This window comes from Brassica napus, chromosome C4 (assembly GCF_020379485.1).
Source record: "Brassica napus cultivar Da-Ae chromosome C4, Da-Ae, whole genome shotgun sequence".
NCBI lineage: Eukaryota > Viridiplantae > Streptophyta > Magnoliopsida > Brassicales > Brassicaceae > Brassica > Brassica napus.
The window spans coordinates 55,852,935-55,869,361 of record NC_063447.1 but is presented as its reverse complement, the minus strand read 5'-3'; the positions used below and the strand labels follow the sequence as shown (position 1 = coordinate 55,869,361).

General features: G+C 32.0%; 1 protein-coding gene and 1 pseudogene across 1 annotated transcript; one reads left to right on the top strand and one right to left on the bottom strand.

Moving 5' to 3' along the window:
- Positions 1-2,439: 2,439 nt before the first annotated feature.
- LOC106427685 (cellulose synthase-like protein B3) lies at positions 2,440-9,299 on the bottom strand. Its single transcript, XM_048754955.1, has 10 exons — positions 8,904-9,299; positions 8,476-8,773; positions 7,981-8,097; positions 7,784-7,906; positions 5,078-5,281; positions 4,812-4,947; positions 3,989-4,170; positions 3,769-3,903; positions 3,315-3,530; positions 2,440-3,110 (listed from the first exon to the last, which is right to left on the bottom strand). Exons 1-10 carry the CDS (start codon positions 9,164-9,166, stop codon positions 2,988-2,990), a joined length of 1,797 nt encoding a protein of 598 aa, XP_048610912.1. The 5' UTR covers positions 9,167-9,299; the 3' UTR covers positions 2,440-2,987.
- A 2,555-nt stretch (positions 9,300-11,854) lies between these two features.
- LOC106427643 lies at positions 11,855-15,087 on the top strand (annotated as a pseudogene).
- The last annotated feature ends 1,340 nt before the right edge of the window (positions 15,088-16,427 follow it).

The following is a 16,427-nucleotide window of genomic DNA, read 5'->3' as shown; positions in this document are numbered from 1 at the left end:
ATATTCCGAGGAAGTTCCGACGGATATTTTACTATCCATCGGAATTTCCTCGGAATATTTTTATTTTACCGGGAAAATATTTCGCGAAAATTGAAATTAGAATTCCGACGGAATTCCGACGGATAATGTCCGTCGGACCCTAGGTTTTATAACCACGAGCCTCTTCTTCTTCCCCATTTCTCTCTTCTTCCTCTGCGCGACTCCTCTCTTCTCTCCGGCGATTTCCCCCTGAAATCCGACGATATCTCCGGCGATCTCCCCCTTCTCTTACACAAATCATGTAAGGACCCTATCCCACTCTCTTAGGTTCTATTTGTTAGGTTTTTGTGTAGTTTTGATAGATTTTTGTTAGGGTGATTGGTTAGGATTGTGATTTGGTTGTATAATAGGTTTAGAATTGTGATTTGGTTGAATAATTTGTTTTGTTGAATTGATTTAGAATTTTTTAATAATTTTTCTATTTTTTTTGTATTTATAAAATCGATTTTTGTATTTTACAAAACGATTTTTCTATATAAATTCGATTTTTTGGATTTTACAAAATATTTTTTGTATATAAATTCGATTTTTTGGATTTTACAAGAAGACCGGCCAGATTGATGACGGTCTTGTGAGGGACGTGGTCGACCTGGTCCAAACTCAGGTGGTAGACGAAGTGTCTCAGCTTCAAACCGAGGATGACGCTTCGACGGCTTTGACCAACTTGTCCCGGTTTCGAATCAACGAAATCGTTGAATCCGTAAGTTCTTTTTTTTTAAAGTTCAATTCATTTATTTCTTGGTTTAAATTTGTAAATTTGGCTATTTTCTATTCAGTCGGTTTCCAAAGAAGAAGGGACGTTTGGTCGGTTTGGGTCGTCGCACCCGGTCGGTTCTTCCCTCTTCTGCATCACCGCCCTTTGTTGATCCAGAAGTACTTACGGCTCAGTTGAAGGACAAGGATGATCACATATCTTTGTTGGAGACCCAGATGGCGGCTCAACAGGCGGGCTATGAGGCACAGAGGAGGCTGAACATGCAAATGATGGAGATGATGCAAAGGATGTACCCGATCGAGGTGTTCCCGGACGTGCCATACCCGTAGTTTTTTTTTTTCCAAAAACTCGGAATGTTTTATTTTTATTTGTGAAACTTTGAATATTAATTAATATTATTTTAATTTTAATTTTAATTTTATATTTCGAATTTAAATTTCAAAAATTTTATTTTTTTAAAAAAATTAATATTTTTTACATTCCGAAGAAATTAATTATATTTTTTACTCGATCGATCGATGCGTTTTTGGACATATATCCATCGATCGATCTGTTTATAAAAAATGTTCGGAATATACCGAGGGACATCTTCCTCGGAATATACCGAGGGACACCTTTCCTCGGAATATACCGAGGGACATGTTCCTCGGAATATACCGAGGGACATGTTCCTCGGAATATTCCGAGGAAGATGTCCTTCGGTATATTCCGAACGTTTTTTTATAAACGGATAGACCGATGGATATATGCCCAAAAATGCATCGATCGATGAACTTCCGAGGAAATATCCCGACGAAGTTCTGCCTCGGTATATTCCGAGGAGATTTCCGACAAACTAGTGATCCTCGGAATTTCTTCGGAAATTTGTTTCCTCGGAATTCCGTAGGAAATTTCCGAGGGATTTCCGAGGAAAGAAGAAATTCCTAGGAATTATTTCCGAGGACTTGTTTCGTCGGTATGTCGTCGGAATAACGTTATTCCGACGAAATTCCGACGATTTTTTTCCTCAGTATCCTTGCTGTTTTCTTGTAGTGTTATCTTGACGAAAAACAAAGACTTAACTAATTTATTATTAACAAAAATATGAAATTATTTACAATTTGATGACTAATTCATCACCCTTTTTTATATGTTAAATTTTTCATAGAAGTTTAAAAATCATTTTATTTTCTTTAAACATGTATAACTAATTTATTATCTTTTATGCCATACTAAGTCATGATATAATATTTCTTCATATTTTACATTAATAACCATTGTTTTTATATATCGTCTACAATTCTCTAATTATGTCTATTTGTTCAATTTTGTATATGATATCGAATATTCATCACAAATAGATGGTTTAAGATGCCAAAAAATTATTTACTTGGTGAATATAATACATCAAATATTACAAATACATCATTTAGTTAAATAAATAACCATAAACCGAAAATTCATACCCGCGCTAGCGCGCGGATCATTGTCTAGTAAATAATGAAAACTGGTGTACTGATCAATTCCGAGGTCTTTACCGCTAAGTCATTGAAATGCTCTTAACATTTTTTACCAAAAAAAAAAAAAAAGTCATTGAAATGCGCCAGTGCTAGCGTGGTGGTTCAAATTCATCTCAAGCATGTGCATGCTCACGTCAAGGAACCCTTTTTCATCAATTTGGTGGAACTATTATTTTATGACTCTAATAAATAAAAACTAATTTCATAAAATATCATTAATTATTCACTGCGACAATGTCATGATAAACTTAGTTTTGTTGCATAAAAAACCCACATCGCTATATAAACTACTTTCCTACAGAAAATACAACAAATAACACTGCTAAAAATGCAGCTTTAGAGAACGTAGACAATAGAATACCATATTTTCCCTTCTCAAATAAACCCTTTAGAAATGGAAGAAACAACATAACCACCAAAATACATGCACAAGCCTCTACAAAAGTCGAACCACCTCCTCCGTAGATATGACTTACTGGTTGTAGACCCACTAAAAACCCGGCTATAGCGGCTAGATTGACCAACACAATGAACGTGCCAGGCAAAAAATAAACTGAGTCGTCAAATTCAAATTTACCAGCATTTGGGTCCGCACTACAAGATGCATGGTCCATCCCCAGTCCCTGACCTTGTCTCGGTGAAAGTCTTTTTTGTAACAATGAACACGGTTTTCGAAACTCCAAGAAGCTTGAATATGATATCAGTGATACTAAATAACCAAATACAAGTAGCTTTTATCCTCCAAAATGACTGGGAGGTATACCATGAATGTACCGAAAACAAAGGCTCACAAATTCCCATAGAGTGTAAAGGCAATGCATCCCCACAAGTGTGACACTTATGCCTGAACAAAGTCCCTAAAGCCACACAAAACAAGGTATTTCTAATTATTTATGATATAAATAGAACCATATTAATAACGATATTATGATACCTTCCATAGTTTCATATTAACTGCCGTTTCAAATAAGAATTTTTAAAAAATATTTGTCTGCAAAAACTTTAAACAACAAACGGATGAAACATATATTAAAGTGAGAGAGAGAAAGTCACCTACTCACCTTTGGAAACAATGCCGAGTTGTGGAGTAGACAAAAAGCAGGCAAGAGACAATAAGCGAGCTCAGGGATTGACCTTAAACCCCAAGTGAAGATGTGAATATAAGCCAATCGTTGTCGAAATCTCAATTTTTGACTAAAGATACCAATCAAGGGGCTATGTTTGTTGAAAAGGACTTCGAGCATGCCCGTCCCCCATCGCCGTTGCTGAACCATGGCCTCTGGCAGTGGCGGACCTACAGAGGAAGATGGGGTTGCACCTGACACCCCTTAAATCTCAATACATATAAGTTTGGTTGATAAGACGTTAAGGAATTGGTAGTTCTGCTGGTAAAATGCTCCCACTGACCACCTTAAACCAAGGTTCGAAACTCATTGGTGACACTTTTTATTTATATTTTTCATTTTAAATATAAATTTGACCAAGGTAAAATTAATCCCTGGGTCCGCCACTGGCCTCTGGTCCTCCTGGTGGCATACAACCTAGAAATGCGGGTTGAACCGGATATATATATGAACTAGTCCATCCTCTCGAATGGATATCTATACTCGTGTTCACATCTTCCGCTGTTGAATCGTACAACCACCCGATCTACATGATATATATAATATAACAAACAATATAAATATTTGTGTTTTATTATAGACTATTATGATTAAAGTGAGAAGAGTGTTACGGTTTTCCCCCAACTCGTTTGGGACTCGTATTGACACTGCCCTACTTCTCTGGCCTCGTCAAGAAAGTTTGTAAGAATATTATGAGAATTTGATTTTCTTTGCAATGCATTGGCCACCGATTTCTTTATCTCCTTTGAACTCCCAAATTTTCTCGCCAAACTTTCTTCATCCAAAAATTTCCCTTGATGAAATAAGATGAGGCGTATGATTTGATAAAAATGAATAATTTATGGGGCTTATTTGCCGAATAACCAAAAAAATGGAAAATAGATTTGTAAAGAAAGGTAAAGAAAGATAGAAGAGAGAGTAGAAGAGAGGGGGTGGTTTTTGGGTAGTTGAATTTGTAGTTTTTGGTTAGTAGACCTAATTTTCCATGATTATAATAGACTAGTAGAACAACAAAACTATTGAGCAAATATTGTATGATAGAATAAAAAGGTGAATATAATAGTGATATATGCATGAAACTTTGTTAAAATAATATTTTAACAAAATATATGACAGTGTGATATACCTAGTATCTCTTAGGCCACCATTATCGCGGAACTTTAGTGGGGTTCTAAAAAAAAATTATTGCGTAGGCCCCACAAAAACCATAAGAATCGGTCACAGAAGTTATGAAATAAGGACCAATTTTGGAGTGTTTCTTGCACTGTTCGCGAGTCCCACTGACACGTGGCAGCCCGCGATTGGTTCGCTTTTGAATTTTTTTTTTTCAGAGAAAAAAAACAAAGAAAAAAAAAACAAAAAAGGTTTTCTAAAAACTGTGCCAGTGATTTCAGCGATAATTATGCTTTTATGGTTTTTGCCAATAGTACTTACTTGCATTAACTGAAGAAGGACTCCCATCTTCTTCTAAATCGTCTACTGAGAGACCGTACATAACTCTTCTAGTGTGGAAACATCCCGACCCTGAGTAAATTGATCCTTGGATTCCCGCAAATCCTCGTGACAAATGCTAATTTCCACAAGTAAACAAACAAAATAGTAGCAATCAAAGACCGATTAAGCATTGATTGAAAAAATTAATGAATTTTATATATGGATACTATAAATAAACAAATAAAAGTTAGGATGAGAAACCGCACTGATTGTAAGACGACGAGTTCCTCGCAGTTAGAATCATAGAAATCTTGAGGGTATTGAACAAAAGCACAATGATTTATTGAATTCTTTGATTTTTGCAAAAGTATACACATTGCTTGTCGCACCACATCTGCTTCATTCACAAACATGTCACAGTCTACGTTTAACATGTATGGTGCGTTTGTCATCAGCCCTGACACTCGGACCTGTTCAAATTCATCTTGCGATCATTACATTTTTAATTATTATAACAAACAAATAAAACTAATTAAGACCTACAATCATTAATTGTTGCAAAAACTGATGCTTCAAAAAAATTAAACTATATAGACTTCCATTCGAATTTTATTGATCTAATGTAGTTTGTATGGCATGTCATATATACGATATGATTTTTAAATATAAATTTCAAGGCAAGACCACCATGATTATAATTTGGTTATTACATGATTATTAATTGAACATAATACATGATTACCTTTTCACTTCAACAATTATTAATTTTAAAATGTCACCTCCAATAAATTGAATGTTATTCAAAAAAATAAATAATAGTTGGGCCCAATTATCTCACTCAAAAAATACATTATAACTAGATTAAAATTCGTGCCTTGAATAATTATTATATATATATATATATATATATATATATATATCAAATAATTGAGAAACTGATAAATATTATGTATATAATTAAATTATGTATATAATTAAATTGGTGAGAGCACCTTAATCAAACAATCGCTGTTATTTATGTAAATAAATCCAAACAATGACTTTTATCTATTGTATATGATATCTAATTAAATTTAAAAGAAATCAACATATATTTATTGTATTTTAATATATTTATCTATTAAATGAGGTTTCCTATTCATATGGGTTTTGCTATAATTTGTATTTTATAACAAAAAAATTAAATTACTTTAATAGTTTTAAAGTAATTAACAAACAAAATTAATATAAAATTTTAATAGTTTAATAATTTATAATTGGTTTTAATTTAAATATAAATTGTAAAATTAAAATATTAAATTTCACTACTTTTTCAATGCAATTTTTGAAATTTAACTACTCGTGTATTTTTATATGATATATATTTTAATTTTAATGATATTAATATATTAATATATATATATATATATATATATATATATAATCTGAATATCTATTAAATGATACTTCCTACAAATATAATTTATGACTATTTGTATTTTGTTATAAAAAAATTAAAGCTTTTGAGCACAAAATTTTCAATGCGGAATTTGTAATAGTTTTATTAATTTATAATTGTTTTGAAGATTTAAAAATATAACATATAAGGAAGAATCTAAATTTTTATCGTATGGTCGATGTGATTGTTTAATTTATTTTAATAGTATAAAATTAATGACACCAATAAAATAATATATAGGGGTAGGGAAGAAAATCATCTCATTCTCTTACTTTTTTGTGACTAGAATTTTTTTTTTTTTTTTTGTAACTTGACTAGAATGTTTCTGGGTGAGATTCTTAGGGGGGGGGGGGGTTATTAGAACATGAATTTATGTGGAATTTGATGATTTTAATAGTTGAGAAGATTTTACAAGTTAACTAGATTTAACAAATTTTATCAAATACTTTTACATAGATTTTCATTACTTGTTTATAAAATTCTATTGATTGTTATTAACTTTTAAAGTAAAAAATTAATGGTGGTAGAAAAAAATGGAAAGAAAATCATTTCAATTAAGGCAATTCTTAAACAACTTTTAAAAAAGTTTTTCTCACAAAAAAGATCTCAAGAAATAAAATTCCCAAAAAATTTAATTTCTACTTTTTACTTTATACATATATAAATAATAAATAATAAAAATATTTTTATATAATTTCGAAATATATGTTTTAAATTTGAATTTTTGTAAAAAATTTTGAATTATTATTTTTGAAATGTTTTTTTTTTAAATTCGAAAGTGCTTTTTAAAACTATTTTTACAATTTTTATTTTAAATTTTTAATATTATTTTCTATTTTTTTAAGTTGTGAATTGTATTATGTTAAAGTTGTGATTTTTATATTATTTCATTCTTCAATTTGAGTTTTTGTGTGTGAGTGTATTTTATTACATTGGTTTCAAAAATCTTATGGGTATAGATGATATTCTCAAAGTTGAGTACTATGAGTAAAAACAAAGAAAATTTACATCCCAATAACAATAGATTTTAATAGAATCTTAAAATCAATGAAAACTAAATTTTTTCAATAACAAAGGATTTTGAGTGGAATTTAAAAATCATCACTCCAATAACAATGGATTCTATTTAGATTTTAAAAATTCACAAACCAATAACAACGGAATCTCAAAATTTAATAATTCCTCTAGAATTCTTTGCCCAAAATTTAATAATTCCTCTATTTATAGTCCTGAAGTACGACTCGATCATGCGATTCTTATAGTCATTTTATATATTACCTTCCCTTAAATATAAATAAATAAATAAATATATATATATACATATATATATATATATATATATATATATATATTATATATATCAACGCTCATGATTTATTTTGCAAGCATGTTATAGCAAAATTAAAATAATGAGGTCAAATGTTTGATCTCGTATCTCAGCCAATGTTGTAATGATGGCACGGGACTCTAACACAATTAGGTACCAAAAAGTACACTAAATGAAAAAAAGAGAGATATGTGAGAAATCACTTACCAGAAAGTTCATGGCTCCAGCTTTGTAATGATGTAAATAGTTTGGCCTTTTCTCTCTTGAAACGTAGACAAAATGAGGGACCTCTTTTTCATCTCCCACACCTCCTTTGTTCTCCCATACCACCTTCAGATTTTATATATGTGACGGTAACTAATATTTTTATAACTAACTCTTTTATAATATAATTGTTGAAATACCTTAACTATAGTTGAATGATCATTTGGTTTTGTGTTTGAGAAAGCTTCAAAATCATCGTCAGCGTCCCAATCTCTGGTGGCATCTTCCACTTTCCCGCTTAACTTCTCGTACTCCCTCTTGAATATCATATCATTACATAAATTAGAAAGAATAAGAACATCAGATTTTGTAGATTTATTAATAACAGGAAAGCTAAGAGCAATTTCTCGGAAAACTTTTTTCTCTTGTTTTTTTTTTGAACATTATGTTTTTTGTTGACTAATTAATTTTTCTTTTTCTTCTATTTTCTATAAAGATTGATTTCTTCTTTTTTTTTAACCATCATTTAAGGAATTTGTAAACTTTCCATCTGCTTGCAGTTTTAATGTTTGATAATTAGAAAAAAAGGGGAAGGTCTTGTGTTTTACTTTAAAGTTTAAAGTAACATGATATAATTAATTTGTTGTAAACGTAGAAACAAATTCATAGACCTAAAAATATAATCAAATACTGACCTTCGTCATTTTCCAATCCCTACTGAATTCTGAATCCTCTTTTGCGTCGACAGATTTCAAGAAATATCTAAAAGAAGCTCTAACTCTAACGTTATATTTTGTGCAGAAAGGAACCCAAATTTTGGCGAAGTTAGAAGCTTCCTTGAGAGAGAAGTAAGTGAGAGGTGAGCATGCTAATTTATTCGCCGGATAATTCACAGCTAGCAGTGAAAGCACAGTGTTCACAACAAGAATCGGCGGCTCCCGAACCGGATCCGCCGTGGTTACAAACATATCTACCGATGGAAGCTCATGAACCCTGAAATCAATAGTTAGTTCATAAAAATAGACTTAATTAGAGCATGGTAGCAGCTACCTAGAGGCCTAGATCTTTATACAAAAATTGATAAGCATATATGCTTTCTGTGTGCATATATATACTGTGATACCTTTCATCAAGTCGATCCGGATACGGTTTATGCTCAGCAGGGGTCCATTTTATGCAAGTAATAAGCAGCCATATGAAAGTGAAAAAAGATTCACACAAGAAAGCTACGACCCAAACGTTGTCGTTTTGGCTCATATGTAGAATCCGGTACAAGAGAAGAGAAAAGAGAAGCCCGAGCATCGTGAAATCAACAGCTCTCAGAAAATATCTTTTGTATGAGATCTTTTCGAAAAGGGAAGGGAGCGAAGAGCTAGAATCCGCCATGGGAGGAGCTTTATTGTGAGCTTTCTAAATAGTTTTACGTCTACCAAAGCTTGTACTCATAATGTGTATAGTGTTATGAAACGGAGTATACATATATATTATAATAAAAAAAAAAGGACTGGTGAGAAGATATTGAGTAGATTTTTTGTTAACAAAAAACGGGTGACAAGAGAAATTGTAGCCACGATTAAACAAAAATGGACTACTGTGTCCTTTAGATACAATACAATGATTAAATAAAATGTATAAAAATCCGATATATATTAATTGAGAAACATTGCAACATTGTTTTGTAGCCACGTGTCACCATGAGAATAAAATTCAGAAATCTTAGAGAAATAGGTTGGTACATCTTAACTTATATTATTCCTTTTTATTAAACTAACTATTAAATTGATAAATAGCGTACAAAAGAATATTCTCACATTTTTCTTAAATAAAAGCTACAGAATTGCCTAATATGATTAACGTATATATGACAATCAATGATTATGAATATCAAATATTTGATAATAATTTTTGTATCTTAGCTCTTTTTTATTTAATTTTATATTATTAAAACATATTAAACAACCATATTAATCATTTAATAAAAAAATAATTTTTTTCTTATATGTTATATTTTGAATTTTTAAAACGACTATAAATTAATAAAAACGTTAAATGTCTCACACTAAAATTTTGTGATCAATGATTTAACTTTTTTTGGTAATAAGAAGATACAAATGATCATAAATCTTATGAATATGAAGTCTCATTTACTAGACATTCATATTATATATTAATATAGTTTAAAATTAAACTATATAACATAGAAAAATATTTAAATATGATAATTCCTAAATTTGTATTAAAAAATATTGAAATCTTAATATATTAGTTTTGAAATTTGCATTCAAAAAATCGCACATTAAAAATTTTGTATTTATCATATGAGTATGAATTCTCAATGATAAATATTTATATTCAAAATATTATATAAAATAAATAAAATGACTGTTTTGATTTATTTACCAAAAAATATCACAAATAAAAAAAATATATTGTTTTGATTTATGTCTTTACTCTAATTTAATTATATATATAATAATTATATAAATACAAATAAATAATAATAGATAAAAAATAATTATATATATAATAATTATATAAATACAAATAAATAATAATAGTTTTATATATAACATTCATTCCGCGCGGGTCTTGTGGTTATTAAACCGTATACTTAAAAAAAAACGTATTGCTGTTATATTCTCAGTGATGTGTACATATTTTTGGGTATTTGAGGCGTTTCTTTTGTGGTCTGATTCGATTTAGGATAACGATAGAGTTTTGTCTTTTTACTCCGTTTTCTCTTGCGTGTAGTGTGATAAGTCTAAAGTCATGGATGAGTGGTCGTCGCAAAAAAAAAAGAGAAAAACATCACGTAATGGTTTTTCATTATTTTCTAGCTACATAAAGTATAGAAAATATTTTCTCTCTAAGGCACATTTCATCTTATTTATTACACTATAAGTCACATTATTCTACACACTTTCTATAACTATTCCATTCATTCTTAACTAAATTAGTTATCTGTTAGTTCAATCATAAAAACCTACTTCCCTTATAAAATAGATAAGTGGCGTGCTTTCACCACAACCATTGATATGTCTCCAATTTCGACGGTCAAAATCTATTTTTCCAGATCTTGATTAGACTTATATCTACCAATATTCATAACCATTAGATTAATTCATGTTCTTTCATCATCTACGACCAAGATTATTAAGCAAAATCATCATCTTTCTTGTTTTTGTTTACTTTTTTTTTTCTTCAGATTGCATCTTCCAAATCTCATAATTGAAAACTTGGCTCACTACACAGTTCCAATCCGATGGCAAAAAGTTCCAATTTCTATTCCACTCATCGAAGAATCACTCATCTATACAACCTCACCACCCATTCTCAAACCAAGTCTCATGCTACAACCATCATCGCCAACGCCTTCCGTGGAAAGGGTTATGAATACCATGCTCAAGGTACTTCCTTTTAATCTCAAAGTTTGTACCTTTAGCTCCAAATTGACTGCTTCAATGGAGTTTTTGATATGTGTTACTACGTTGATGTAGTGGCTCGCATAAGAGAGATGTTAGAGCGTGTCTGAATGGCACAAAAGAGCTTACTGTCCAATGTTTATGAGGACATCCTACGCTGGCGCGCGGGTCAGGGTCTAGTTTAGTCTTACGATGGTATGCTGGTTTAATAGTTTTAGGGCATAATTGGTTTTCCCGTTACCACTCACAAACGTAGCTTTTGAGTTTAGTAGCGGTTATTGGCGTTTTGTAACAATCACAAAGAACACTATAAATCGCTTTAAACCGCTTTAAGCTTCTAAAATTCAAAAGTTGGTTCAAGCTATCGTTTACGGTTGCGGGAGGATAAAACAATTTTGTTTTTTCAAAAACCTATATAAATATAAAAATAATATTTCCAATTAAATTTTTTAATTAAAATAATAGAAATACCAAAAATATATATTGTATTCTAATTTATCTTATAAAGTTTTAAAAAAATTCTATAACTTTTTAAAAAAAAATTAATAATATAATTTTATAAATATAAATTTTATATTTATTATAACAATATGATTTAAAATATTTTTATAATTATAAAAATGTAAATATTGTTAATTTATTATTTAACCATCGGTGCATTTGGTAGTTAACCAGTCATAAATATCCCGCAAACGCACAAATTTCTAATCGTTGTGCCAGTCGTACAAATCTCTTAATAACGTTTAAAACCGCAATCACTCGCATCCGCAAACGCCTCCAACCGCACTCGAAACCGCTGCGGTTACGCGAGTCAGGTTTTTAGAAGTTGTAGGAATAACGACAAATATAAGATAGTAATTATGTCCACTAGGAATATGAAATACGTCCAATGGACAACTGTCTTATATTACACGCATATATATTTCATTGAAATATAAAAATAAACATTAGGTTTCGTTTTCGAGAAACGGAATTTCACGCCTGAAGAGACTCTCAAGAAAACGATCTCTGATGCTAAAGACTGGATGGTGGCTCAAACCCCTACAGTCACTCCCCCTTGAAACCTTTGATCAAAACTGAACCAAACCCTAATCAATCGGGTCTACGCTTTGTGTTCACAGATGCAGTATGGAACTTCTCAATGGGTTGTGCATGCTTTTGTTGGATCATTGATGATCTGGTTTCGGCATCACAACATGCAGCAATTTTGACTTTTGTCTCCTCGCCCTTTAAGGCAGAAATTTTGGTTGTACTTACAGCCATGAACTTTGCCCTTGATTGCAGAATCAACTCCATCTCAGTGTTTTCTGACTTTCAGGTTCTCATCAACACGATTAACATATATGAGATGAAGCTAGAGATCTTTGGCGTTCTTTGTGATATCTACCTTCTCTAGTTCTCATTTGAGACAATCAAGTTTAGTTTTATTCCAAGATCCGTTAATGTTAGAACAGATTCTGTTGCTGAACAGGCCTTGTGGGCTTTGAACCGAGTTTAAATTTTCTTTGATTAATGAAAATCGGTTTGCACAACAAAAAAACATTAGGTTTCGTGGTCATCTAGCCCCATATATATCCGGCTACTAAAGCCCAAAAACATCAGTTCCATTGATGCTATTATGTAATTTTAGCAAGGCCCATTATATAACAACGTTAAAAAAGAGAAATTTGATGAGAGATTTATTGTTTTGACTTTTGAGTTCTATTAAATCCCCCATCCAATTACACACAGAGAGCCTAGGCACGACTCTGTTTTACTCATTATCTTACTCTGCTGACTCTATCAATGGCTCTAATCACACCCAAACCCATCTCCACTTCCCACGAAACCATGCTATTAAACATCTCTTCCTCTCCAATATCTCATCGAAATCCTCACTTCCTCTCCAGTTTCAACACTCCTACATCATATCTCCCTCTATCGATCCAAAACCCATCTCTCAAAATCACACCTTTACCCAAACCTCTCTGCTTTACTGGCCACTTCCTCGCAAGGGATGTGAGTAAGTTCGCAATAGGGTTTGGTCCGATTCTAGCTAAGTTCGACTTCAAGAACGTCGAGTACTCTCTCTTAGGGCTTTCCCTTTGGGGTGGGTTCGTTGGTTTCCCTGATAATGATCTCTACCGACGATGAGAATCTTCTCAAGAACAGACCGGTTTTAGATAGATCGATTGTAGTTTCAGCTGGAATCATAGCCAACGTGATCTTTGTTTACGTTATAATTTTTGTCCAAGTGTTATCAGTTGGTTTGCCTGTGATGGGTTGCTTGCTGGTGACGTTATCATAGCTGTTGACGGCACTAATCTCTCTAAGACAGGCCCTGACGCCGTCTCTAAGGTTGTTGACATTGTTAAAAGAAACCCTAAGAGTGATGTCTTGTTTAGAATCGAAAGATGGAATCAATATTTCGATATTAGGGTACACCGGATAAGAACTTTGATGGTGCAGGGAAGATCGGTGTTCAGTTGTCTCCAAATGTAAGAATCACTAAGGTGAGACCGAGGAACATACCTGAAACGTTTAGGTTCGGGGGAAAGGAGTTCATGGAGCTGTATTCTAATGTCTTGTACGGTCTGAAGCAAACTTTCTTTAACTTCTCTCACACGGCAAGTCAAGTGTCAGGTCCTGTGGCGATCATTGCAGTGGAGAAGTGGCGAGATCAAACATCGACGGGCTTTACCAGTTTGCAGCGTTGCTGAATGTCAACCTCGCCGTGCTCATTCTCTTGCCGTTGCCTGCTCCTGACGGTGGAACATTGGCGTTGATAGTGTTGGAAGCGGTTAGAAAAGGGAGGAAGCTTCCTGTAGAGGTGGAACAAGGGATCATGTCTTCAGGGATCATGCTTGTGGTATTCATTGGATTGTTTCTCATCGTCAAGGACACACTTAGCCTTGATTTTATTAGAGAAAGGTTGTAGTTATATCTATTTTGCCACAGTAAGTGTGTTTTGATAGTAATGTCTTTAGTATGAAGATAGTTGAGAGTTTAGACAAAATACAATTTCGTTTCCAATACAAACGAAATATCTCTACTATGTTATCGACCAATAAAATATGTTACTTCTACATATGTTTTAGATGGATACTGGAATTATCATTATTGGTGCCTTAGTGGATTAATAGGAGGTTATTAGCTTACAGTTAGTTATAATTCTTGGTAAGAGGCAGATGGTAAGTTAAAACTTGAAAAGAGATACTTGTATCTCAAGTTATAGTGTAAAGTGTAATTTTACAGTTCATATAGCAAACCAATTAATTATTTAGAGATTTTGTTCCTTCTCTCTATCGACCTAATTTGTTTTTTGTCAAAGAGTTTTCATCTCTCTCTCCCTCCCTCTGTCTCGAACTGTTTCCCACTTCTGCATTTCTCTTGAGCTTGAGACTTTGCTAAGAAGATAAAACATTAGGTTCTGACAAAGAATATTAAAGCCCAATGAAGTATATATAATAGTCGAGATATTGACATATTCATGCTTCTATGTAACTCAAAACAATGTGTCTAAAGCTAATAAATTGCGCACACATATATTTTAACTCAATTATTTAAAAATTTACATATCCATATTCTTAAGTTGTAGTCGGTATATCCCTTTGAAGAAGTCAAATGATAAGTTATGTTGAGTCAATTACCACATCATATAAAACATTTGTCACTGAATCATCTACCATTTGAGAAGCCATCACTAATACATTACTAAAACACCTTCATTACATGAGTACAATAACATACGAAATGATTTGATAATTGTTTTTAATTTAGAAATACATATTTTATGAAGTTTTCGTTAAAATACTATGATGTTTTCCAATGAATTTTATTTATCGCAAAAAAAAATAGGGTTTTTTGCAAAATTGACCTAGAACTCAAAGTCAAACACAAAACTAACCTCATTTTTTTGGAAATTAGTTTTGCTCTATTCACCCCACAAGTTCATATAATTCACGAAAATGCCATCAAATTTTTTTTTCTTTCGAAAATGACATTTTCTCTCTCACCTTATCATCTTCAAGTAATTACAAGATTGTCATTGTCATCAATACCCCAACCACCATGAACAACCATTTTGAAGCTCTTAATGCTCCCAAAATCGATTTACCCTTCTTCTTTCTCCATTCTTATGAACTAAACACAACATCTCTCTCACTTTCTCTTCACATTCAGTTAAAAAAACCCCAAGATTTTGATTCTACATTTTTTATGGTTCATAGAGTCATAGAAGCTAACGATTCTGGGTGGGTCACTTTCGTTTGAGATTCTGTGTGCTTGAAGAAGCCTTATGTGTGCTAAGTAAGTTATCTCACCAATTTAAGGTATGAAATCAAGTTTTTTCCAGATCTGTTCGTCCAGAAGACTTACCTGGAAGTCGTCTGGTCAATACAAATGTTATTTTTGCAATTGACTTTTAAATCAGTTTTCTGAGACGACTGAAAGTTAAGTCGTCTGCTTTTGTTTGGTTACAAAAAAATCTCCAAAGAACCTAGACGACTTACATGTAAAACGACTTACATGTAAACATGTAATTAAACGATTTACCTGTAAACAAATTATTTCAATTTTACATGTAAGTCGTCATAGGTTAGTTTTGCATTTGACTGGATTTTTTTCGGAATTTTGATTTTCCTGGACGACTTATTTTTCAGTCGTCTAGTGGAAAATTGAAATATCAATATTTTATTAAAACCCGACGACTTACATGTAAGTCGTCGTAGGTTAGTTTTGCCTTTGAAAAAAAAAACTTTAATATTTAATTATACCCAGACAACTTACAATTCAGTCGTCCGTCCGACGACTTACATGTAAGTCGTCGGACGGACGACTGAATTGTAAGTCGTCTATATATAATTAAATATTGAAGTTTTTTTTTCAATTGCAAAACTAATCTATGACGACTTAATTGTAAGTCGTCGAGTTTTAATAAAATATTGATATTTCAATTTTTCACCAGACGACTGAAATGTAAGTCGTCCAGGAAAGTCAAACTTCTGAAATAATCTAGTCAAATGCAAAACTAACCTACAACGACTTAAATGTAAGTCGTCTAGCTTTTTTGGAGGTTTTTTTTAACCAAACAAAAGTAGACGACTTATTTTTCAGTCGTCTCAGATAAGAGATTTCAAAGTCAATTTCAAAAATAACCTCTGCATTGACCAGACGACGTATATTTTAGTCGTCTGGAAGACTCATATTGAAGTCGTCTGCGTCGATCTTTAATAAACTTTCGTTTT

Bases quoted from the DNA above. Each gene is read 5' to 3' on its own strand.
- LOC106427685 (XM_048754955.1), bottom strand. From the start codon at position 9,166: ATGGCGGATTCTAGCTCTTCGCTCCCTTCCCTTTTCGAAAAGATCTCA. The intron at 4,948-5,077 runs GTGCGGTTTCTC...TGTGGAAATTAG, and splicing joins AACTCGTCGTCTTACAATCA to CATTTGTCACGAGGATTTGC. The intron at 3,904-3,988 runs GTAACACTCTTC...TATATCATGTAG, and splicing joins AAACGAGTTGGGGGAAAACC to ATCGGGTGGTTGTACGATTC.